General features: G+C 39.8%; 2 protein-coding genes across 3 annotated transcripts in view; one reads left to right on the top strand and one right to left on the bottom strand.

Moving 5' to 3' along the window:
* The window catches only part of LOC135706479 (nucleolar protein dao-5), a 35,207-nt gene extending 16,741 nt beyond the window's left edge, over positions 1-18,466 (top strand). The window contains exons 2-5 of one of the 2 annotated variants that reach the window (XR_010518172.1): positions 4,383-4,899; positions 4,965-7,020; positions 7,101-7,770; positions 18,374-18,466. Coding sequence is in view for 1 of the 2 variants with exons in the window: in XM_065228096.1 (XP_065084168.1) it covers positions 4,422-4,899; positions 4,965-7,020; positions 7,101-7,563 (2,997 nt within the window). In the remaining variant the exon portion in view is untranslated. Of the gene's footprint in view, positions 1-4,382; positions 4,900-4,964; positions 7,021-7,100; positions 8,011-18,373 lie in introns of those variants that run through there. The other variant, XM_065228096.1, reaches the window with a different exon arrangement.
* Positions 18,467-18,640: 174 nt separating this feature from the next.
* LOC135706484 (ribokinase) lies at positions 18,641-19,943 on the bottom strand. Its single transcript, XM_065228105.1, has 4 exons — positions 19,818-19,943; positions 19,196-19,741; positions 18,985-19,138; positions 18,641-18,917 (listed from the first exon to the last, which is right to left on the bottom strand). The coding sequence occupies exons 1-4, from the start codon at positions 19,871-19,873 to the stop codon at positions 18,711-18,713; spliced, it is 963 nt and encodes a 320-aa protein (XP_065084177.1). The 5' UTR covers positions 19,874-19,943; the 3' UTR covers positions 18,641-18,710.
* Between the last annotated feature and the right edge of the window lie 3,600 nt (positions 19,944-23,543).

The following is a 23,543-nucleotide window of genomic DNA, read 5'->3' as shown; positions in this document are numbered from 1 at the left end:
CCGAGCTAGATTAAGTGTGCAGTTAATTCACATAAAACTTTTCGAGACGAAGGAGTACGAACAAACAGTACTTCCAAAATAGTTACAGCAGCAGCACCTGGCAATCACCACAGAGAATCAGATGAAATTCCATGCCAATGCACTGGTGACGTTGGCCCCTTTTGGAAGCTTTCCCAGTATCGTTCGAGCCATTTTCCGGACAAACGCCTATTGATCCAAGTGGTACTGGCATCCACATCGTTTCAATAGCCGATCTGATCAATTTTACTATGTTTACAAAAAAACTGACGTCTAATATGAGACGCATATTTACAAAGGTAGTAAACAGAGTAAGCAGAGAGAAAAATTAATAAACGTCGAGTACATTAAATTACTCGTGAGTTACTCGCTGTAAAAAAGCAGCTCAGAGTAAAGTTGTCTAACCCCTTAGGCTGGGATGTGCAATACGTGCTTGTGAACGATTTCCCACCGGAGGTATCCTGCTGCGATCAAGCGTTTGGTTTAACGTGTTATCCATAACATGGTGTGGCGATAATGGCATGCGGGTCAATAACATAAAGTGCAAAGTTATTACCTTCGGTCGCTGCAATAATCCCATTCTTCATCAATACAGAATGGAAGCTGCATCATTGGAACGTGTGTCGTCCATATGTGACCTTGGCGTTACCATCGATTCGAGGCTCAGATTCAACGAACACGTGAGCATTACCACTGCCAAAGCTTTTTCTGTGCTGGGATTCATCCGTCGCCACACTTCCGAGTTTACCGACATCCACGCTTCAAAAACTCTCTATTGCTCGTTGGTTCGTAGCGTTCTGGAGTACGCTGCTCCGGTTTGGTCCCCTTATTATGTAGCTCATGTTCTCACGATTGAACGGGTGCAGAAAAGGTTCTTACGGTTTGCACTGAGACACCTTCTTTGGAACGATCCAACCAATCTTCCTCCTTATTCTGACCGATGCAAGCTCATAGGATTGGAACCACTATCTGTCAGACGAGTAACGATGCAGCGGCTATTTATTGTCGATGTCATTGGAGGATCTATAGATTGCCCTGAACTTCTCGCACAGATCCCGCTCAACATTCCTCCTCGACGGTTTCGGAGCTCAGCTTTAATAGCAGTCCCATACCACAGAACAAACTACGGCTACAACAACCCTTTCGATTCGTGTCTTCGCTTGTTCAATGTTGTCTGTGACGAATTCGATTTTAACTTGACTAAAAACGTTTTTAGAAATAGGATTAGTAGTAATTTCTAGTTTATAAGTAAAAATAGTTCAGTCTGTACGACTAGTCGAAGACGGTGATAAATAAATAAAATAAATGTTCAACGGAGCTGAGATGGGCATTGAAGTGTGCACGGGGAATATATTTTATAGCGGGGGAATAAAGACAAATGTTTCATACGCGGACAGTCCAGAAACAGTCTGAAAAAGAACTAATAAGGGTGAGGAAATTGACATGTCAAGGAGAGGGAATGGAGTAAGTTGAGGAAAAATAAGGGGATCATAAACTTGTGGAACACATTCTGGCGATCAAGCTAGTGATGAAAATGCATGTTATTGGGATTAAGCCGATCGGCTTATGATTAAGATTATTAAGTTCTTGTAGATTGAAAGATAGCAAGCTGATTGATATAAAAAGGATTGCAGTTTCATTTGAGGTTTCATTCAGGTTTCATTCGGTTACTGCTTTAGTTGATGTGAATGATTATTTATACCTGAAAAAAGACTGGAAAATCAGGGAATATCAAAGAATTTAGTTTTCTTCGTTAAGTCCGGAATGATTTGGATAATCCAGTAATGCTATTTTTTAAACACAATTAATAATTTTAAATGCTGTTATGAGACTCCGTGAAGCATACAATGCTCAAAAATTCTGAGTGGACATCGATCAAGATTCGATTAACCTGTAAAATATCGCCAGGATAATTTTGAGAATGATAAATATTTTGGTAACACATCTTTGTATTGCACAAAATGTTATTTGGCTTATAGAACTTTAAGATCATGGAAGGAGGGGGTTATCTGCCCCATTCACAAGAAAGGCGACCATTTGGAATGTGAGAACTTCAGAGCGATCACCATTTTGAATGCCGCCTACAATGATCATTTTCCGTCGTCTATCACCTAAAATGACCGAGCTCGTGGGAAGTTATCAAGCCGGCTTCATCGACAACGGACCAGATATTCACCGTACGGCAAATCCTCCAGAAATGCCGTGAATACCAGGTCCCAACGCATCATTTGTTCATCGACTTTAAGGCGGCATACGACAGTATCGACCGCACAGAGCTATGGAAAATCATGGACGAGAACGGCTTTCCTGGGAAGCTGATCAGACTGAGCAAAGCAACGATGGGCGGTGTGTAAAACTGCGTAAGGGTTTCGGGTGAACTATCCAGTTCATTCGAATCTCGCCGGGGACTGCGACAAGGTGACGGACTCTTCTGCCTTCTCTTCAACATCGCTCTAGAAGGTGTAATGCGACGAGCCGGGGTACGATTTTCACGAAATCCGGTCAATTTGTGTGCTTTGCGGACGACATCAACATAATGATGTTGTACAAATAAATGTATGTAACTTTAAGATCGTAACTCCAGGAAGATTTGAAGGACTTTTTTATCTCTGCGTTTCTCCTGCTCAGATCTTGCTTTTTCCGACATACCAAAACATAATTTGGGATCATTTTTGCAGTGAAACTCTTTGATTTTATACGAATTCATGATTCCATGAGATTTTGGAGATATAGATCATCAACATATTAATGCAAATCTCATCTCATATTTTTTCATCAAAGTAGACGTACTGTAGAGCAATTCTGCTGAAAAAAAGCTTATCTCTAAACGGTAATTTTTGGACGCCATTTTTGTTTAAGGTTTAAATTAAGCAATGACACCGACAATGACCATACATAGAACCCCAGAACCCTTCAAACTAGAGAACAACGAATAGGAGATTAGGAATCACATAGATGAAGGCTAACTAACTCATTTTTTCCTTGTTTCAAGATCATCCTCGGTGAACAAAGCCGAGTCTTGTCACCAGCAACGAGGCATAAAAAGTAACAAGGACTTGATGTGTTCCTTTGATTACTGAAAAACCCTGTTCCCCTAGTTTGAAGTAGTCAGGACTAGGAATCGGTGGTCCAACCACGTTACGGGGCATCACTCGGGCAACGATCGTTTAGTTTCTATAAAATTTGGCCATTGGAAAAATGCTTAGTAATTTCGCCAGCGATCATATTGTGCGTGCTACAATCTCGATCCATCAACATAGATTCATTCCCGGCAGGCCCGTAGCTACTAATTTGATGGATCTAACTACCACCTGTTTTACAGCTATGGAAGAAACAGAATCGATCACAAAATGTTACTCAGCAAATTATCACGATTGGGAGCCTCGAATAGACTGGTGTCATGGTTTTCATCGTACCTGACTGGCACGTCCGGCGTCCCACAAGGAAGCGATTTGGGGCCGTAAATTATCGGGTCTTTGGAACGATGGAAGGTCATTACGTGACATTTCGCGATGCTGATGGCAAGTATATTCGAGCAACACCAGTGCACAAACATGTTGAGCAATATTTGCAGGTGATGACAATCCTCGTAGATCTTAAGATCAACAGCATATATGAGCATGCACCTATAGCCAAGTGAAGATGCAACGTCATTGCAAAATATGTCAAATAGTAATTTGACATATTTTGCAATGTAATATATATAGTAATTTGACATATTTTGCAATGACGTTGCATCTTCACTTGGCTATAGGTGCATGCTCATATATGCTGTTGATCTTAAGATCTACGAGGATTGTCATCACCTGCAAATATTGCTCAACATGTTTGTGCACTGGTGTTGCTCGAATATACTTGCCATCAGCATCGCGAAATGTCACGTAATGACCTTCCATCGTTCCAAAGACCCGATAATTTATGAATATGCGTCGATTATTTCCAAGGCAAACCGTCAACTTGGCTTTATCTCCAAAATTACCAAGGATTTCACGGATCCACAATGCCTAAAAGCGCTATGTTGTTCCCTTGTGAAATTGAACCTAAGAATCGTGCGAGTCCAAAAAAAGGTTCATACAGTTTGCCCTCAGGAATCTAACCATCCTGCGTATCCCGATAGATGCCGTCTGCTTGGTCTTGAAACGCTTGATCGAAGCCGACAGTTACAACAAACTACGGAATGGAATTTGTGACTCTTTAAACACTAGGTCGAAAATTAGACCTAAATCTTGAACCCAAATATTCGATGCATCTCCTAATACTGACCACATTATTTAAGATTTTTTTTTTTTTGAAAACTTCGTGAAATTAGGGACTTAGATGCGTGAAATTATGGCACTTTATACATTGTTCGTTTCTTCTTTCAGAATAAAATCGCATCCACAGTGTAAACGCCTTCAACTAAGATGCCTCGGATGAAGAAAAAGGAAGAGCCCTCTCCACCGGCTGAGGCGTCAATAACCCTGACGGCTGGTCGTTCGCGGCGCACCATCAAACCCAATCGTAAGTATCTGAACGACAGCGTGGTGCTGGCCACGACTTCCACGCGCTCGAGCAGCCCGGACAGCGACGCCAGCGAAGATGACTACAACCAGGAGGAGGACGACGATGACGAGGTCATGCCACCGAAGTGGGCTGTCGGTAGGAGGAGTACCGGGGTAGCTGCGGCGAAGAAACCAGCACCAGCAGCCACCTCGACAGGAAGGCCACGGGGACGGCCACCGAAGGGGCTTACAAAGACGGAGCCAGTTAAAAATTTGAGGAAAGAAGTTTTGAAAAAGATGGATTTGAGCATGCTGAACATGGGCAAGGCTCGGGTCGTGCTGACGCCCATCAACAAGGATATCAAGAGGAAGCTTGACTTGGATACATCGCTTGTGAAAGGTTTGATTTTATGTCGTTTTTATGGAAGTCATTTGCTACATTTCAGTTTGTTCTTTTCTATTTAGATAAAACACCGATTAGGGGTAAACCACCGGTAAAGCAACCGGAGAAGCAACCAGAAAAACATCCTGAAAAGCCGAAACTAAGAATGTTGGGTAAGGCTAAAGAACCCGAAAAGCCGGAAAAGGAAAAACTCGCTCCGATGAAAGTAACGGAAGAGAAAGAGAAACCCAGAAACCTACTATTCAGGAGGAAGCAACCGGAGGAATCATCTCCCAAACAGGATTCGGTCATTCCCAAGAAGTTTATCAATCCGGTTGCTATGCAGAAGCAAAAAGTGGAGAAGTCAATCCTGGATAAACGATACAAAAAACCGGAAGATTCGCCGCAGTTTCCAACGGACGACGACGACGATGATGATGATGATGATGATGATGATGTTCAGATTGTCGGGGTCAGTCGTGAGACGGGTCCGAATGTCGGTAGGAAATCCCTGCGGAAGAGTCCTTTGATTGCTAAACAAATCTCGCCTCTTGCTAGAAAAGTAGGCAAAGCAGTAGTTGCCAGCAGGCCTACCCCACCACCGGTTGTCACTGCCGGACCGAAGCGTAAAGTCGCTGCAGATTCCAGCGCAGAAGATAGTGGACATAAAGCGCAGCCAGCTAAAAGGGGGCGTCCTCCAAAGGAAGCCAAACTTTCCATCACATTGGATTCCAATGATGATGACACAGATAGCGAGGATGAGCCGGTCCGTAGAAACACTCGGTCCAGTTTGCTCTCCGATAAGGGTTCAGCTGCTTCATCTCCGCAGAACACGTCTGTAAAAGCAAAAGATTCGTCTGCTCCTACCAAGCTAGCGAAGGATTCGTCGGAGGTAAGCAAAGGTACTATGAGCAAGTCGATTAGTTTACCGGCTCTGGACAAAGCGAAGACAAGTGGCCGGCCTCTTGGTTTGAAGCCAATACAAACACCAGCCTCCAAAGTGTTGCCGAAGCCGATTGCCCAGTCAACACCAAAACCGACTATCGGAGCTCTGGGGGAGAAGAAGAGCAAATCCGAAGTGAATCTCGTCGATCCAATCCGCTCTCCGGAAAATGATCGCAAAGGATCTGGTAAAAGCACGGCCGATAAAGCAACTATCCGGATCGTGAGCATTGGCGATATCTTGAAGAAAAAGGCTGCCAGTACGCCCGATGTACGGAAAGTAGGAATCAGCCGTAAAAGTCCCCAAGAAGACGATTATTCATCTTCCGATAGTGACTCTTCGGACGATTATCTCGTCCCGAAGGCAAGCTCTGCGGAAAAACCCAAGACCAACAACCAATTAGTGGCAACGATTTTGGAACGGAAACGACCGATCAATTTGGATCATCTTCGGATAAACCGACCTTCCAAGAAAGGACGACTTAGTTTAACCGCAAAGCAGCCTCTAGGGGAAAAGTCTGTTTCAAAAGCGTCGGTTATCAACCTGACGAACGATGACGAAGTCGACTTTGAAGACATGTTGCAAACCAACATTGTGACCGCTAACAAAGTTCAGAAGATTGTAGCCGGCCCTACCGTGATGCGAGGTCGTGGAAGACCTCCTGCTAATTCGGATGAAAATTCTACCCGTTCCGAAACGAAAACGGTACCGGTGAACAAGAGCCCGGCGGCCACGGGCGTCAAAACTCTGGCCTCGAACAACAACAACAACAACAACGTGTACAAACAATACAACAATGGCCGACTTGCTACGTCCAGTACCCTGAACCGATCTGGTTCGACAAGTCCTCAGAAGAATCCTCCTCGAATTCTTAACTCAACTATGAAACTGGGCGACAGTCGTCCCTTTGCTAAGTTGGTTGCAAACAGCGGCAACAAGCACTACTCGATTGATTTGACGGATCCGGATAACAACGTGAAACTGATAGTAACGCCTGATTCTCCACCATCATCACCGGTGAAACGTTCACCGGTCAAGACTGTTCCGCGGCCGATTGTTGCATCGACCGGTCTACGGAATACGTCGAATGCCTTGAATAAACCGATCGGCGGAGCAGTTCAAAGATCAATCTCTGCGCTAACCAGTTCCTCTGGTAGTAGTCCCAAGATGAAGAAGATCACATGCTATGAAACATGGTATGTAGCCTATGCCCTCTTTTTACCCGAGAAGGATGTTCAGCGCTAATTCATTCAAACCATTTAACCTCTCCCGCCAGGTACGTCATCAATATCCCAAACACTGAGAACAAACCGGAACGGCCATCGTTTGCCATGTCCATGATTGGGCTTGGCAATGAGGCAGCCAACATTCAGCTTCCCTCATCGGAGTGGTCCCACAAGATCATTCTAACCAAGCGGAAAGTGCTCCCGGCCGATGACGAGGAAGTATTCAGTGGCGACGTGGAAGACCGCGCCATTTCCGAAGAGGAGAAACGCAACTACGAACCCTGCAACATCATGTTCCGACGGCGGACGGCTACGCCGGGCAAGTTCAATCTGCAGTATGACCGGGCGGTCATTTTCAAGAACGATACATTCTTTATCAATGTCGACGGGAAGAACTGCCAGCTGGTGGGAGCACCCTGCAAGCTGAACGGTAGCCAGGACATTGAAACTCTATTGGCCGTGGTAGATTTTGTCAATCTGAAAAACTCCTGTGTGGAACTGTCGGCTTCCTAATTCGGCAGCAGCGTGCAGTAAAGTGGCATGTAAATAGCTTTATTTGTTTTATCAAGCAACATCTGAACCGCCCACAACACGCATACACCCAGTCTGAGTAGAGAGAAAGCCGTACACATGTTGACGGATGGTGAAATCCGAGTTTGATTTATCGTGAGACGATTGACTGGTTCGCAACGGTGTCGAAAAGAGTTTATCCATTCAAAGGTAAATATCGTTGATTTAACAGACATTATTTTTTAAATTTGATGGCGTACATTTGATGGGACTTACTATTATGTTTCCAAATTTTTACTTTGCTCTAATGCTAGAGCAACGAAACAAACAGTACTCGTTATTTATTAGCATGTCTAATAGGAGATAAAGTTAGGTCTTTGCTTTGTCGATTATAAATCTAAGCGTACAATAAATATAAAATACATTTTATTAGAATACAGTGTGGCGTTACAAATCGAATACATTACCTACTGCACTTCGTGAGTCTTCCTCGAGTTTTTGCTTTGTGTCTTTTAAATTTATGTCCAGAGGATAAGTTGCATTTTGCTTAAATAGTCAGCATAGGTTGTTTACGGAAGCTGTTTCTCTCACAATTTGTTTCAATAGTTATTTTCTCGGTACACAACTGATGATCTAGTTAATGTTCGAAGCTGACAATGCTACTCAGTGTTAGAGAAGCAAGCAGCGATTCAAATTTTCAGATCTGCATGCTCTTCAATCCATCGACTAGTGCTTAAAGTTACGTGAGTTTCCCGCAATGAACATACCGAAAATCGATTCTACCACTGAAAATGGAAACGTCTTACCCCATCACCTTCTGATCTAGGAGATACCGGCGATGGGAGGAGAAACTTGGTCGGTGATTCGACTAGAAGATCCAGCAGTGAAGAGGTCGTTCCTTGAAGGACCCACGCAGCGGCAGTGGATTACAATAATGGACGGCCATCGAGAATGCTTTGATCGTGACGAGCGAGAATAATCTAGTTGAGCAGCATCGCTTTCAGTGAAAAGAGTGGACCACTATCTAAACTTTAATAAAGATTGTAAGGCATATGCTGCGATAGAGCGGACGATAACTATACTCTTAGACGTATAGAGAAGCAAGTTAAGTGCTCTTACGGATGGGAGTACTACGTGACCGACAAAGGCTATTTCCGTCTCTACGATATCTCACAACGCGTGAGTGGAACAAGGATGAACATAAAGATGGATGTGAAAGACGCTGACCCCAGTGACTTGCTGAAACGGTGGTTTGAACACTTTGAAACCATCAATTTTCATCAACCAACTGGGGCACCACGACTTTTCCGACCGAATGTATGCAGGGAGTTCTTGTGAAGATGTTTGAAAAGGAAGATCTGACTGTGTGTGAGAATTGGCGAGGCATGTACTTATTGTACTGCAGGATTTCGTGCCGGAAGTTCTTGTGTGGGCCATTATTTTATATCCAGGAGCAGGTCTTAATATTCTGTTAGGCGTTTGACCACTACAAAGGTCGTGTGAAGTTTTGACGGAATATTCCAATACACAAAGAGAGATCAAACCAGATTAGTATAAAATCCGAACATTGAATTAATTTTTTTGATTTGAATTTTAATTTTCGGTACAAACTTATTTACGAAATTGAACTTAAGAGAGTGGCATGATTTCTGAGCAATGCAGATTTCAACTTTATCCTTTTATGTTTTACAATTAGTTTCCAACCAATTTCAAATCGAAAATTATTTTTTTAGATTAATTAGATTATTTTTTGGTAATGCCATATTAAAACTAGGAGTGGTAACATGTTATGTTATAAGTTGTTTATAAGACATCAGAACAATGGTGATACATTATTCTTGTATTTGTTTAGTCTAAACATGATGCACATGTAATCCAATTTTCATCATAAATTTAAAGGTATTGTTTTTAGTGTTCTGTTCTTCAACATTGCGAGCAGAAAGAAAAACTGCTCTTTTGACACGGTATGTCAAAAAATATCAATTTATCATATTCAGAATTAGGTGTTTCATGCTGAATTTGACAGCACTCTCTACCAGAGGGCAAGCAGCCTTCAATCGTTTGGGCTGTTGGAAAATGTATGGCGAACTTAACTTTTAATTAAACACATCAATAATGGAGCAATTTGTCCGATATATTATTTCTACATAATGCTACTATTACTAAAAAGAACAAAATGTAGAAATTTTCTCACCGTTAGAAGCAAGGGTTGAAGAGAAATCGACGATTTTTCGAAAATCTTCATTCCGCAAAACTAGTTTATCCACCACTGGCGGGGCGTCATCTGTATTTATTACTTTGAAATTCTCCTTAAACTTGCCAGTAAATTCCCTAAGAGAATTCCTCGTAATTGTTTTGGAATTCACTAGAAATTATCCCAAAAATTATCTTAGAATTCTTCTTAAAATTCACTTGAAGCTATATATTTTAATAATTAAATTCCCTTGACATCCTTCGAAACATTTTTTTTTAACTCAAAACGATCCTCAGAAATTCTCTGGAATTTGCCTCAGAAATATGCTTTTGAATTTTTGCTGGAACTTTCCTAACAATTTCATTTAAATTGTGCTCCTTTTTTGGGATTTGGCTGATGTCCTTCCGATATTTTTTTTCGGAATTCTCTTGAAGTTATATTTTGAGACTTAATCAGCACTCCTTTGAAATTATCATTCTCTTAATAAATCACTTTAAATTATCCGTAAAATTCATCTGGTATCGTGCTCATGATTCAAATACAAGTCTCTTCAGAATAACCTAGGAATTCAGAACTTTCTTTCTTCTCCTCAAATATACATTGGAATTCACCTCAGAATTGCCTAGGACTATATCTTAAAAATTTCTTGGAATTCTGAACAGAGTACCATTCGTAGTCTAATACTCTAAACTTCAACCAATCTTGGTAATCTAATAACTCTAACATATAACACATAAACCAATCTTAATTCCCAAATTTACTGAATACTTTCGTTACTTTCTGAATACGCCGGGAACACCGAGAATTTTGACAAAAAGCACAGAATTATAGCACTTTACGGTAGTCGCTTCGACACATTTTGCAGGGTTGAAAATTCTCAGGGGAGAATCACTCGGGTGCGAGAGATATCATTCTCTGGGGTGAATCTCTGCTTGTCTCCTCGGAGATTTATCCTGGCACCACTGGAGAGACTGTTGCTTCACCGGTTTACAGTTACTGGCCAATAGCACTTCAGTTTTGTGGTGGGCTATCTGCAGCTTCGCTTCTTGCATCCAGTTACTAATTATGTCGATCACCTCGGTCGCCAACACTTCCACCTCTTCCAGCGTCTCGCCTGTTACCGTCAAGACGACGTCGTCCGCAAATCCAACGATCTCAACGCATTTGGGCAGCTTCAGCGTTAGCACGCCGTTGTACATTCCGTTCCAGAGCGTTGGACCAAAGATGGAGCCTTGTGGAACTCCCGCTGTGATCCTAATCGATCTCTGTCCCATGTCTGTCTGTCGACTAAACTGAAGCAAAAATTTCAATAATGATGCGCTGATGCACTTCCCGTATTCGCAGTTCCAAAATGTGTACATTATTATTTTACCAAATTTTAAAACAATTGACTACATACTGTTGTACGTTAATAGAAAAAGTAACCTTTAAAAAATCTTTGTATGCAGCAAGCTAACAACCAAAATCTTCACCGCGCACCGGGGTGGTTCTCCCCGGTGAAGCAAACGAACTCTCTACACGGCGAATGAGAACGACTCAAATTTGAGTTTAGTTCACTCATAATCGCCAAAAGTGCAGGAACTCAGCGATGAGTAAAATTTGTCCCATGGTTTCCTGTGGAAAACCTTAAAAATCTGCCGGAAAATGAGGAAACTTTCCTGACGTGATTCAGTTCATCCTGAAATAATTCCAAACTTTCTTGATGTGATTGAATACTTTCTTTACTTGATTCAGTAGTTTCCAAAGTGCAAAGTGAACTATCTCATGTTCTATGCAATCCTTATGGACCGTAGGACACATATGCCTATAACAGCTGTTCAATGCTTTCCGAAGTGATTTCAAACTTTCTTGCAGTGATTCAGTGCTTTCCAATGTGATTCCGAACTTCTCTAAAGTGATTCAGTATTTTCCGAAGTTGTTCCGAGAACTACATTTTCTGTTTTTATCACTCCGAGCGAGTTGAGACGTGGATGAGCGAATGACAAATTAACCGTACCGTGCAAGCACCATAAGTTGAACTGTGTCTAAATAATTATAAAATAGCTTTTTCTAACAGATAATCATGTTCGTAATTGCCGATTAAAGAGTATATTGTATATACATCAAACAGTATATAAAGACTTTGAAAAGCTAAGCAGAATACATAGTTAGTACAACCACAGACAAACAGACATAAGACTCACAATTTGTTCATCGAACACGCATTTAACGGTCAATTTAAATGATTTTTAGTTGATAGTACCGCCACGCGCATAGTCAATTATCTTGCGTTTGACGTTTACACACTATCGCCATCTGTTCAGCGTACTGCCCATCACAGTATACTCAACAGATGGCGATAATGTTTTAACGACGATGTCTTATACTGAAAAATATTCAATGTTTGTCTGTGGTACAACTATACAATTTCAACTGAATATTGTAATATTTACATAAACGTCAACGTTTGTACGTAATGCTCGTTTTCTTTTTCGTTGGAATGCCAAAAGAAAAATGAGAGTTTGATACTATGAGTGTACACTCAAAGAATAAATCACATGTCCAATGGAAAATATTCATTAGAATTTCACATAACTTTCATGTGATATCATAATTGGGAATTAATCATTTTGTTCGACCATTTTCCACAGAGATGGCGCTGTTCCGCTGGTAGGAAGTGATAAAAATCCCCACATAGAAATTGAGAGAAGTGCGAATAATTCGCCTCCGGTGCATATTCAGGTCAAAAAAAGTGAACGACAACCTAAAGAAATTAGTCAGGGGCTTTGTCGTTCAGTTTTTTCCCGGAAATTAATGCTCAACAAGCTACAATTAAATAAAAATGATTTTTCCCCATACAATTTTACCTGCTTTACTACCAGTCCCCAGAGAGCCAAAAAAATTCAAATTTGAGAGAGAAACTCTCTCTCACGAGCTCAATCTCTCAACATGCCATGTATTTTGTTGACAATCGATTTGTGATTTCCCTTTCACATATTACAAAATAGAGTACCTGACACTACAAAACATGTCTGGTACATCTATGTATGCATTTGCTTTAACATTTGAAGTCCCTCCTTTTTTACATATTTTGCACAAAAGATACTTTATGCCCCGCCCCATCCATAAAATTCGGCGGGAAATTCTGTGAGGGGTGAGCTATTTTGTGTGCAGAATGTGTAAAAAAGGAGGGACTTCGAACAATAATCTAAATGCATATATAGAGGTACCAGACATGGTTTGCACTGCAGTGTCCTCTGTGAACAATTATAGGAAAACAGATTGTGCCTAGTTTCCGACAGATGTCACCGCAAACAACAGCTGTGACATCTGATGGAACATGAATGCAGAAGCTTGACAAAATGGTCAATTGCACCACAAATCACATGAAGCTTATGTGTCAAATGAAATTTAAGTGATTTATCATATAGAACTCATGTGATCACATGAATGTTATGTGGAATTCAGATAAATATCATTGGTTTTGTTAATGGAAAAATGTTATGTGCATTCTCAATGGAAACTACATGAAAACTTTTTTACGGCAGGGCATGAGAAGTAGATGGGTGAGACATAAGCGAGTGATAAGTGATTCAGTTTGTAGTGCAAAGTGAGTTAGCATATTAATGCATCAAATTGTCGGCGCCGGTGGTGTAGTGGTAAGCGTGACTGCTTTCTCACCCCAATGGGTCTGGGTTCAATCCCAGCCGAGGTCGGTGGGATTTTTCTGAGGCATAAAAATCTCTGGTCACGTCTTCCTTCGGAAGGGAAGTAAAGCCGTTGGTCCCGGCCCATGTGTGTTGAAAGGGTGCGATATCCTACGCAGGTGTGGAAGCTGCCTTCCTGCACATTCGATTGCCGTCAATGGATGGCAATCGATGTCCGTCGGTGATTGGCACTAGATTGCGGAACAGAGGCCGACGTTAAATAAAGGAAAAAAGAAGAAGAAGTAATGCATCAAATTTCTCAAGCAACGCCGGGTGTGTAATAAACATCAAACTGACCAACATTAGGCGCTGTTTAACTTATGATGCTTGCACGGCACAAGGAGAAAGGATTAAATTGAAGAGGCTGAATCCAAATAGTGGCGGTGACACGTCCAAATATCGACTATCTGTTAGTCTTGTAAAATGTTATTCAAATCGAGCAGACAACCTGTCAAATGGATGGCATATCGCCTCTTTACCAAATTCAGTTTCTTTAGTTTAAATGATTCCTCCTGTTGGGGAGTACCCCATTTGGCATAATGCCGATTTCACATAACGACGTTTGGCATAATACCAATTTGGCATATCGGCACTATATCGAGACTTGCCTGGTAATTCAGAACGAGAGAGAGAGAGAGAGTCACTTTTACTCAGATGAAAGATAAATTTCCAAAACGTAATCGCGCTGAGTGACCTGCGTTTTTAGAACCATCCTGATTTGTCATAAAAACAACCCCTCTCGTCCCTCCCTCTCGCTCATCACTTTCAAAATTGGAAGAAAATACCTATCTTGATAAATCCTGATTTTTAATCACTAGTTCCTGATATTTCCAAAAAAAAATACGTGGCAACCATGCTTCTAACCCTGTTGTTAAGAAGTGGAGAAAGTTTGCATATAATCAAATATATTATATTAACAATATGATACACTCTTTCGCTTAGCTGGCGAACCGAATTTTTAGCGATGAAAGCACCATTGTATTTTTTATCGTCACGAGGGGTAAACCAAATGAAAATTTGTTTAATATTTCAAATGAATGTATTTCAGCATATTATTTTATTTGATGACAACAGTGACATGTCAGACAAATTTTAAAGTAATATACACAATGTAATTAATGAAAATAATTTGACTCTTGCTTTTGTAATAAGTCCTATATTCGCACTCCTCGATTGTAATTGAATGATTGTTGCTGACCTTTTTCAACGCTAGATGGTGCGTGAAGCAATATTTTGTGGGTCGCCATTGCAACATTTGGAAAAGGCATAAATGGATCCGATAATGGATCATATTGTTAATATGATATATTTGATATAATTTCATGTGTGTGTCACGGATAAATGGAGTATGGATTGTTTTTGGGAGTTGAGAAAGAAAACTACAAGAGGTAGGTATTTTTTAAACTTCGGATAGATTTTAGAACTAACGAAAGTCATACTCAGCATCATAACAGATCAGTGCACGGTAAGATTTAACCTCACTTTGTTGACAGTTCATGGAGCTTGTTAACAACACTAATAGAATTCCACACATTTCTATTGACGAATTTCCATGTAAAATTCCACATGATTTTCATGTGATCACACATAAACAGAATCCATCCAGAAACACACATGAAATTCATGAGTCAAATAAATAGTATGTGTTGTTGCACATGGCTTTTATGTGTACACATATTAAGTATGTGTCCGACACATAGATATCATTTGTTGATCACATTGCCAAAAATCATGTGTGGGACACATAAAAACAATCTTTGAAATTTTATCAGTGAAGGTGTCAGAATTTGAAACTAAAAAAAGTGAAATTCGCGTTGTCGGTTTTCAGAATATGTTCCAAACGATTTTATAGCTCTTGTTAAATTCACGCTAGTCGATATACTCAGGCGGTAACACTTCAATCAAAGATCGTTCGTTCTGATCTGATCGTTTTGAGAGCATCCAATAATCATACACTAAGAAAATTCCAAAGATTGTTTTTATGTGTCTCACACATGAATTTTTGCAATGTGATCAACAAATGATATCTAAGTGTCGGACACATACCTAATATGTGTATACATAAAATCCATCCCTAATAAACAAATACCATAAACGAACTGTATCCCGGATGGGTAAACCATCCCACAAATGGTTTGGATGATACCCCGAACACGTCGTTAAGCTCTCTTTTATGCTTATATTTATTAGGGATGTGTGACCACACATACTATTCATTTGACTCATAAATTTCATGTGTTCTTCTGAGTTGATTCTGTATATGTGTGGCCACATGAAATCATGTGGAATCTCACATGGAAACTCGTCAATAAAAATGTGTGGAATTTTGTGAGTGTAGCGATGCCACCGACAAAAGGTTAAGTCCATGTGTACAACGGAAACTTGCATATGTGTTGATGACGTCATCGTGCAATGATCTATCAATCGGGTGTTTAACAAGTCCATTCGAAAATGTTTTGCATCAGCTGCAATTATAAGAAATACTCGAATTCCATTTTGGTGGATTCTAGCTATGTTTGAGTAGTTTTATAATAGCGTGAGTACAAAAACTACAGTATCTCCCGATAATCCGGCTCATCTTAATCCGACAACTCGATAATCCGACATCACGGTCTCTTACACGCTAACTTGAAAGTACCCATTAATGGTTAAAAAAGACTCATCTTGAAGAAAAGTGGCTTAAATTATTTCATGAGTAAATTATTTACTCATTAATGGGTAGCCAGTATTCAAAATGGGTATTTTTTACCCATTAATCGGTACTTTCAAGTTAGCGTGTAAGCAGCTTTATTTACATTGTTAGGTTGGTAACATTGATTTGTATGAATTTGACAGTCGGATTATCAGATCACTCCGCTAATCCAGAGTTAATGTTATAATAAGAGCACAGACAAACAGACATAACACATTGAATATTTCTCACTGTAAAACATCGTTGCTAAAACATTACCGCTATCTGTTGAGTACACTGTGGTGTGTAAACGTCAAACTCTAGGGAAATGACTATGCGCGCCACAGGTGGCGGTACTACCAACTACGATACTTTTAAATTGACCGTTAAATGCTTGTTCGATGAACAACTTGCGAGTTATATGTCTGTTTGTCTGTGATAAGAGTCCCGCCAAGAGTGAAGCCAGAAGCGAGGCCAGAAGTACCAATCGAACTGTCAAGTGGGGTATCAAACATCAAACAAGCAAAGTAAATAAACATTATTGTTCCACAGCCAGCATTCATTACTGACAATATTTTAGTAATTTTAGATGAAAAATATTACTTCGCTTTATTTAGTACTTGTTTGAGCATTTTTCAGGTTCTATAATTGTTTTTGTCTCCCAGAAGCTCCATTATCGACATGACATTTTTCACTTCTGAATGAAAGTTATCCGATGCTAATGCAAAAAATCTGGTTGCCGTTTGCTCTAACGAAAAATAAATCACAAACAGTGCTGATTGTTCGCAATATTTTCTCGATTCTTATTATAACATCGACTTTGTGCTAATCCGGCCACAAATTAGTACTGGATAGTATAAAACATTAATTCAAAACAACCCAAATTAGGAACTGAACCTACTCAAAAAATTATAAACTATATTGGGAGTTATCAAGTTGACAAATGGACAACGTTGACCTGAATCAATAGAGCTAATAACTATATGCCTTTGAAACTAAGCGATCGTCTGTCTGGCGTCAGGAGCACGTCAAAAAGAGTGTTGTGAGCAAAATTTTTTGCCGTGAGACTTTTTAACGTGATTCATCTGAGATGCCCAAAACTTCTACAGTTGAAAAATCTAATTCTATATCGTTTTCGCGAGGATCCTGCTTGGGTTCAGCAATATTTTTGTTGAGAAAAATGGAAAATTAGAATAGTAACTTATAGTACGTTCAGACTACAGAGTTATAACATGTTATAGCGCTATCTTGATGGTGGTTTCTGTGTTGCAATTAGTTGACAACCGTTATAACATGTTATAACTGCTCAGTCTGGACAGCGCTTTATAGTACGTTCAGACTACAGAGTTATAACATGTTATAGCGCTATCTTGATGGTGGTTTCTGTGTTGCAATTATTTGACAACCGTTATAACATGTTATAACTCTCCAGTCTGGACAGCGTTTTAGTGGTTATGATCTTCCGGATTTCTTGTGTGTGAATAGTTGAGGTACAAATCAGTTCAGATCTGTGGAAAATCGTAAAATAAGACAATTGCCGATAGAAACTGGCAAGTTATTCAATGAAAAATGCTTTAGTTTGCGGTGCGAGAAATTCTTATTCTGATGTAAACAAATGGTTTCGTTGACGTTTGCATTCGAAGTCACCAGGGCATCCTCTCCATTGGTGGTGCATTGGAAAAGCCTATTGAAAGCAAGTAAAAGGTGTTTCAACAGCGACGGTAGGCAGCGCTATTCTTTCTCTATATTTTACTAGCTCTATTTCTGAATCCGATCGATGTTGTTCATTAGTCAACTTGTAACTCCCAACTTTAGCGTGCCCATTTTTCGGTAGGTTTAGTTTTGACCGATCTGGGTGGATTCTACCCAAATTATAGTAGTTTTGAAAAGCGTATTGACAAAGGGCGCATGTTAATAGTGGCTTCACCATATTGACATTCGCCCTTTAGTCGACATCGCATGGTATACCCCTCGTTAAGACAACTTATCCACCTTTGATACACCATCGTTTTGTTGTTGTAAATTACCCCCCGTTCGAACAAGACAACCTGCGACAGATCGAAAAAAAAACTATGGTATTTGGGTTACGACTAGCGGTGACGTTCTTTCGGCTGTCGGTAATTCAGTCCGAACCCTAAAAGTGCCGACAGTGAGGGGTTCAGCATTAAACCGAAATTGCGCTACACCGTTATTTTAGTTTATCATGCATTTTTAAATGATTTTTTTATATGCGTTATTGTTATTCCTTTTTTTTACTTTCAGGGTTCCAGATGCATCGTTTGAAAACATTTAATCCGCGTAATATACTTCTTCAACGTTTAATTTAAGGATAGTGTGTAGTTGTCAAATATATATTGTACCAAGTAGGAAATACTTGAAATATTGCATTAAAAAATACACATGATTTGTAGTTTGTAAATACGATAATGATTTTTCTTCATATTCAAAACTGTTATGTTTTATTTGAGAACATCATATGAATCTAAATAGTAAGTTTGAAAATTGGAAAATAAAAATAATATAGTAATGTAAACTGTAATAACATGAAAACCTTTATTCAGTTATCAATAAAAGCATAGATTAAAAATGTGAACAAGCTTCATATGTATTCCCATTCACATTGGCTAGATGACAGCACCATGGGTAGCCCCGTATCCTCAAATCGAGGGAAACTCGTCTGCGTACCGGGTTTTTGAACTGAAAGCGCGGCTACTAGGTTTGCAGCCGCAATGCAGTGGGTCATCTCGGCGGAAGGATCGGTTGCGATGAAATGTGCCAGTGCTCCAATGAAGGCATCGCCGGCTCCCTGGGGGTGAGAAATAGACAACATGTTTTATGCCAAGGAGGTCGTATGGGACTCCACACTAATCTACCGTCGTGTCCACCACTTTATCAACTTTGTGTGGTTTCACGTGCACAACTTTTGCACAATCCTTCAAGCCAAAAATTGCCCCTTTCTCCCCAAGAGTGATGATGATCGTTCCACAACCCATGTCACGGAGTTTGAATAGAGCCGATTTTGCTTGCCTGAAAATCATAGTTTCCATTAAGAAGACATCTCTCAAAGGTATTCCAATTCCATACATAACCGTCTCAACTGCCATCCCGGTTATGAGCGCCGTTTCGGATTCGTTTACACAAAATATAGAGCAACATTTGAGCAGATCTAGCGGAATATTTTCCAAGCCCGGAGCGGCGTTCATGATTGATGTACCGTTAAAGGTCTTCAACGCCTCAATCGTGGCTTGGGCTGGAGTTTCCAGTTGACAAATCAAAACCTTCGCATTGTTAAGTACATTAGCACTTGCCCGAACATCATCCTGGTGTAGACTATTGTTTGCACCCACGACAATCACTATCTGATTATCCCCGTTATTGGCAACATTGATTTGCGCTATTCCGGTACTCTGACCGTCCAGTATGGTAACATGATCCACATTGACACCCTCCGACTGCAGAGCATTGAAGTAATTTTTACCCCATGGATCGTTTCCCAACTTTCCTACCATTGCCGTCCGGCTGCCAAGTCGTGCCGCCGCGACACATTGATTTGCCCCTTTGCCTCCGAAACCAGTTGCAAATTTGGTCCCGTGCAGTGTCTCACCCACCTTCGGCAATCGTGGAACATAGCTATATACATTCGATACAGTTCAATTTTCAATTAACTGACCATCATTAATTTGCTCACTTATCGCACCTAATTTACCTTATAAAGTCCACGATTAATGATCCAAATACGACCACATCAAATTGCTCGGACATTCTTTATTCGATAATGTCAGAAATTTCGAACAATTCCTTCACAAATTTCACACTGCAGCAAGTGTTATTCACCTTTTTTATCACTATGGATTTCAGTGCAAATTTAATCTTAATCAATGTACAGCGTGAGCAAGCAATGACGCAGTCGTTCTGATAAGAAGAGTTTGGGGCTAGCGCTCCGCTGTTTGTCTGTAGGTACACAAAGCTCCACCTTCGACTGAACCCTCCTGTTCTCTCTTTTTAGACTAAACAAATCCATGCCAACATAAATAACATACGCATCACGGTGAAAACTCCATTATAGGGCATTTGGTTAGTGAGTTGTCTTTCTTTCATGTAGTCACAAATTGGATACATTTATTAGAAGTAAAACGTTTAATTAAGAATTAACAATTTGGATAATGACATAAAAGCACTCAATCAATAAATAATTTCAACCAGGTTGACTACAGAAAAAAAGCATCAATATCAAATGATGACGATGATCATGATGATGCGTCAGATTAAAAGTGTGGTGATTGAAAATTGCGAAAATCACTCATGTCGAAGATATGTTAAGTCGTCGTCAATGTTGTCGGCATAACAAGAGAGCCATTTTTCGTATGCGCTCTGTAAAAACAATTAAACTATTTAAAGTTAATATGTTGCTATTTATTATGCATTGATCTTGACGTCTTTTTATTGTTTTTTTTTATAAGTATATTCACTATTCTCATTTGATTTGTTTGCTGAAAAACATTCCCCGGGATCTTTCTTGATATTCATGAAATTGTTGTATGGAATTATTTAAGTTTTTATTAATTTCCAGAGACAATGTGTGAATAATGTTGAAACATTTTTCGTGCATTTGGAAGATTGTCTTTTCCAAACATTGCATGCGGAAATACCTCCTGTAAAACCAATAATTGATGTTAATTTGGCAAATCCAATTTGGAGATATTTACTAAGTTTACTGAGCATTTAAACTACCCTCACATATAAGCGCCCAAATACTCCAATAAGAAATTATTTCCGAATCTAGTTTCCGTGCTAGATTAACGTACAAGGATATAAAACAGCAAAAAATGGTTATCTTCCATTTAATTCCACTTGATTAGTTTTGGTATCCATGTAAGATACCTACGTATTTCGATTACAATGTGCAGTCTTCATCAGTGTCATTCCCTCGGTCATTCCCACTAAAGACTAAAAACTCAAAATCTAATCCCTTAATACCCCGGACAGACTATGGCTTATATCAAGAGCAAATTTTCATTATGTCGTAAGTAACATTCGCACCAATCCGAGAAAAATAAAGTTTTGTTTTGATGACCGAAAAGTTATTCCTATTTTCAAGTAAACACATATAATCTCATAGTGATAGCAATGTTTAACATATTTAGCAGGGTTTTAATCATACAAATGCAAATCGCTAGCTTTCATGCTAAAAAATACTGGTTTTTGAGTAAAAAGTTATTATACGTCGTTTGGTGGCCCCTATTGTTACTTAAGTCAAAGTGTATTTACCAGGATATTCGGGAGAATTATCAATTACGTCTCCTTACGTGCAGCCCATTCATCATTTTAGGACCACCGAAATCATCTTAGCAACAAACAGTTCGATTTATTCACTTTAATAATGGGAAAGCGAAACGACGAAAGCACACTTTTCACGGGTTTCTCAGCGCTGTTACTTAAGTCAAACGGCATCTCCATAGAAATTGGGTGACTTAAGTAACATCGAAAACTATTTTGATCGGAAGGTGATTACGTCAAAAAGCAATTTGACTGGTAAATAAATTTAAAAATGGGATTTGATCCTATATTCGGACAGTATATATACCTTACCTCTATGGTATAAGGCTGTGAACCATTTGCCGAGTTAAATTTAACTCGTAGTTAAAAGTGACATTTCGAAAGTTATTTCTTATCTAGTTTCTTATGTTCGAAAATCCCCGTGCTGTCGATCAACCGGTTTTCGAGCCACGGTCGTCAAAATTTAACTTCTTGTCTGTCAGAAATAACCACGCTCGGATAGCAGGGTTAATCGATAACTTTCCATCTGTCAAATTTTAACCAAAAGTTAAAATAATCCACCAAATGGTTCAGAGCCTAAGTACTCATCCCCTAGGTAAAAATGCCAAACGGTCTTTATCGGGCTATTAACGGGCTTGGCGGTTACTTTGGAAGTGAAATTCTAAACTCTTCATAAACCTTTACCTTTTTTGCACAGACTCATATAATGGGGTTGGAGTTATGAATTAAACTGAAGGATGGTAATGTTGTAATTTTGAAAGATTGAGTTTTTGTTTGCGAGAAACCGACGATAGAAAAGGTGAACTGCGGATAATCAAGTCCGACCTGTAATGTGTTAGGGGTGAATGAAGTTAATTCGGTTAAATCACCTGAACAATATTTAATAAAGTTCACAAGCTGGACATCGCATTAGGTCCTAAGTAACATTGACAGATTCTCTTCGTCGACTTTCTCTTGGTATCCCCATGGTCATGTAAAGATGCCTTTACATGACCATGGGGATCAGGTATTATCAGCACACAGATCGACAAAAGAATCTTTTATCTAACATCTAATACGACAAACACAACAAGAAACGGTTATGAGCTCAAGGCTGTTCATTAACTACGTAGACAGTTTTTAAGGATTCCTGACACCCCCCCTCCCCCTGCGTAGACAATTGTCCATACAATTTTTAATTTGAATGGGCCGTGGATAATTGCCAAGCCCTAAACTGCCTACGTACTTTATGGACGGCCGAAAGAGAAAGTCGATAAAATTTTACCGAGTTTTTGAACAGTTGAAAAAAAAATCAGTAAATTCAAATGAAATCACAGACAAACAGACATAACACATTGAATGTTTTTCAATATAAAACATCGTCGCTAAAACACTTCCGCCATCTGTTGAGTATACTGTGGTGGGCAGTACGCTGAACAGATGGCGGTATAAACGTCAAACGCAAGGGAATAGACTATGTCAGAGTCAATGTTATTAAAAGAGTCCCGCCAAGAGTGAAGCCAGAAGTACCAATCTGAAGCTGTGCTGAGGCTGTGTTCCATTTGGTGAATTTTTACTTATATGTTACAGATGGAAAATTTTAAAATAAACCTGCTACCCCAGCAGACTTATTTCTGACCGACAAGGAATAAATTTTGACAGACGCTTTCTTGAGAATCGGCCGATCAACAACAGAGGGATTTTCGAACATCTTAATTTATTTTCGAAGAGTCAAATCTAAGTGAAAATTTTCCAAATGAAACACAGCCTGATTGTTTGCAACCAGAGGTGGCAACAGTACATTTTTTGAAAAACCATCGTCCAGAGCGAAACAAAACAGCCAGCACACGGGCGACCGTGTATAACTACATTCCAAGCGAACAGCGGAGATAGAGAATAAATAAAATCTCGCAGCCTGATTTTTCCAAACAGTTTATTGTAATGAAATTTTAGCTGCAGGCTTGCGTGTGACAGTAAATTACCAACTCCCTAATTTATGCATAATTTTAACATCAATGCTTATGAGTGGTTAGTCTTCATTCTTATCTTTTAATTCCATGCAATCAACATCAAATAAATGCAGTAATTAGCCAGAAATCAGCAAAATTCTACACGACATAAATTTATGTCGCGCGCGCCGCCGGTCTTGTCTGCTTCTTTGTGCGAAAATGTTCTG

The sequence above is a fragment of the Ochlerotatus camptorhynchus genome, unplaced genomic scaffold, assembly GCF_037179485.1.
Source record: "Ochlerotatus camptorhynchus isolate MF236.1 unplaced genomic scaffold, CSIRO-AGI_Acam_v1.1 ptg000282l, whole genome shotgun sequence".
NCBI lineage: Eukaryota > Metazoa > Arthropoda > Insecta > Diptera > Culicidae > Ochlerotatus > Ochlerotatus camptorhynchus.
Note: the sequence above shows the minus strand (reverse complement) of the source record. Positions and strands in the feature narration are given on the sequence as shown.

Excerpts from the sequence above, each read along its gene's own strand:
- LOC135706484 (XM_065228105.1), bottom strand. The coding sequence starts at position 19,873 with ATGTCCGAGCAATTTGATGTGGTCGTATTTGGATCATTAATCGTGGAC. Across the intron at positions 19,139-19,195 it reads ATGGCAGTTGAGACGGTTAT|GCAAGCAAAATCGGCTCTAT; the intron begins GTATGGAATTGG and ends TATGATTTTCAG. Across the intron at positions 18,918-18,984 it reads ATAAAGTGGTGGACACGACG|GGAGCCGGCGATGCCTTCAT; the intron begins GTAGATTAGTGT and ends TCTCACCCCCAG.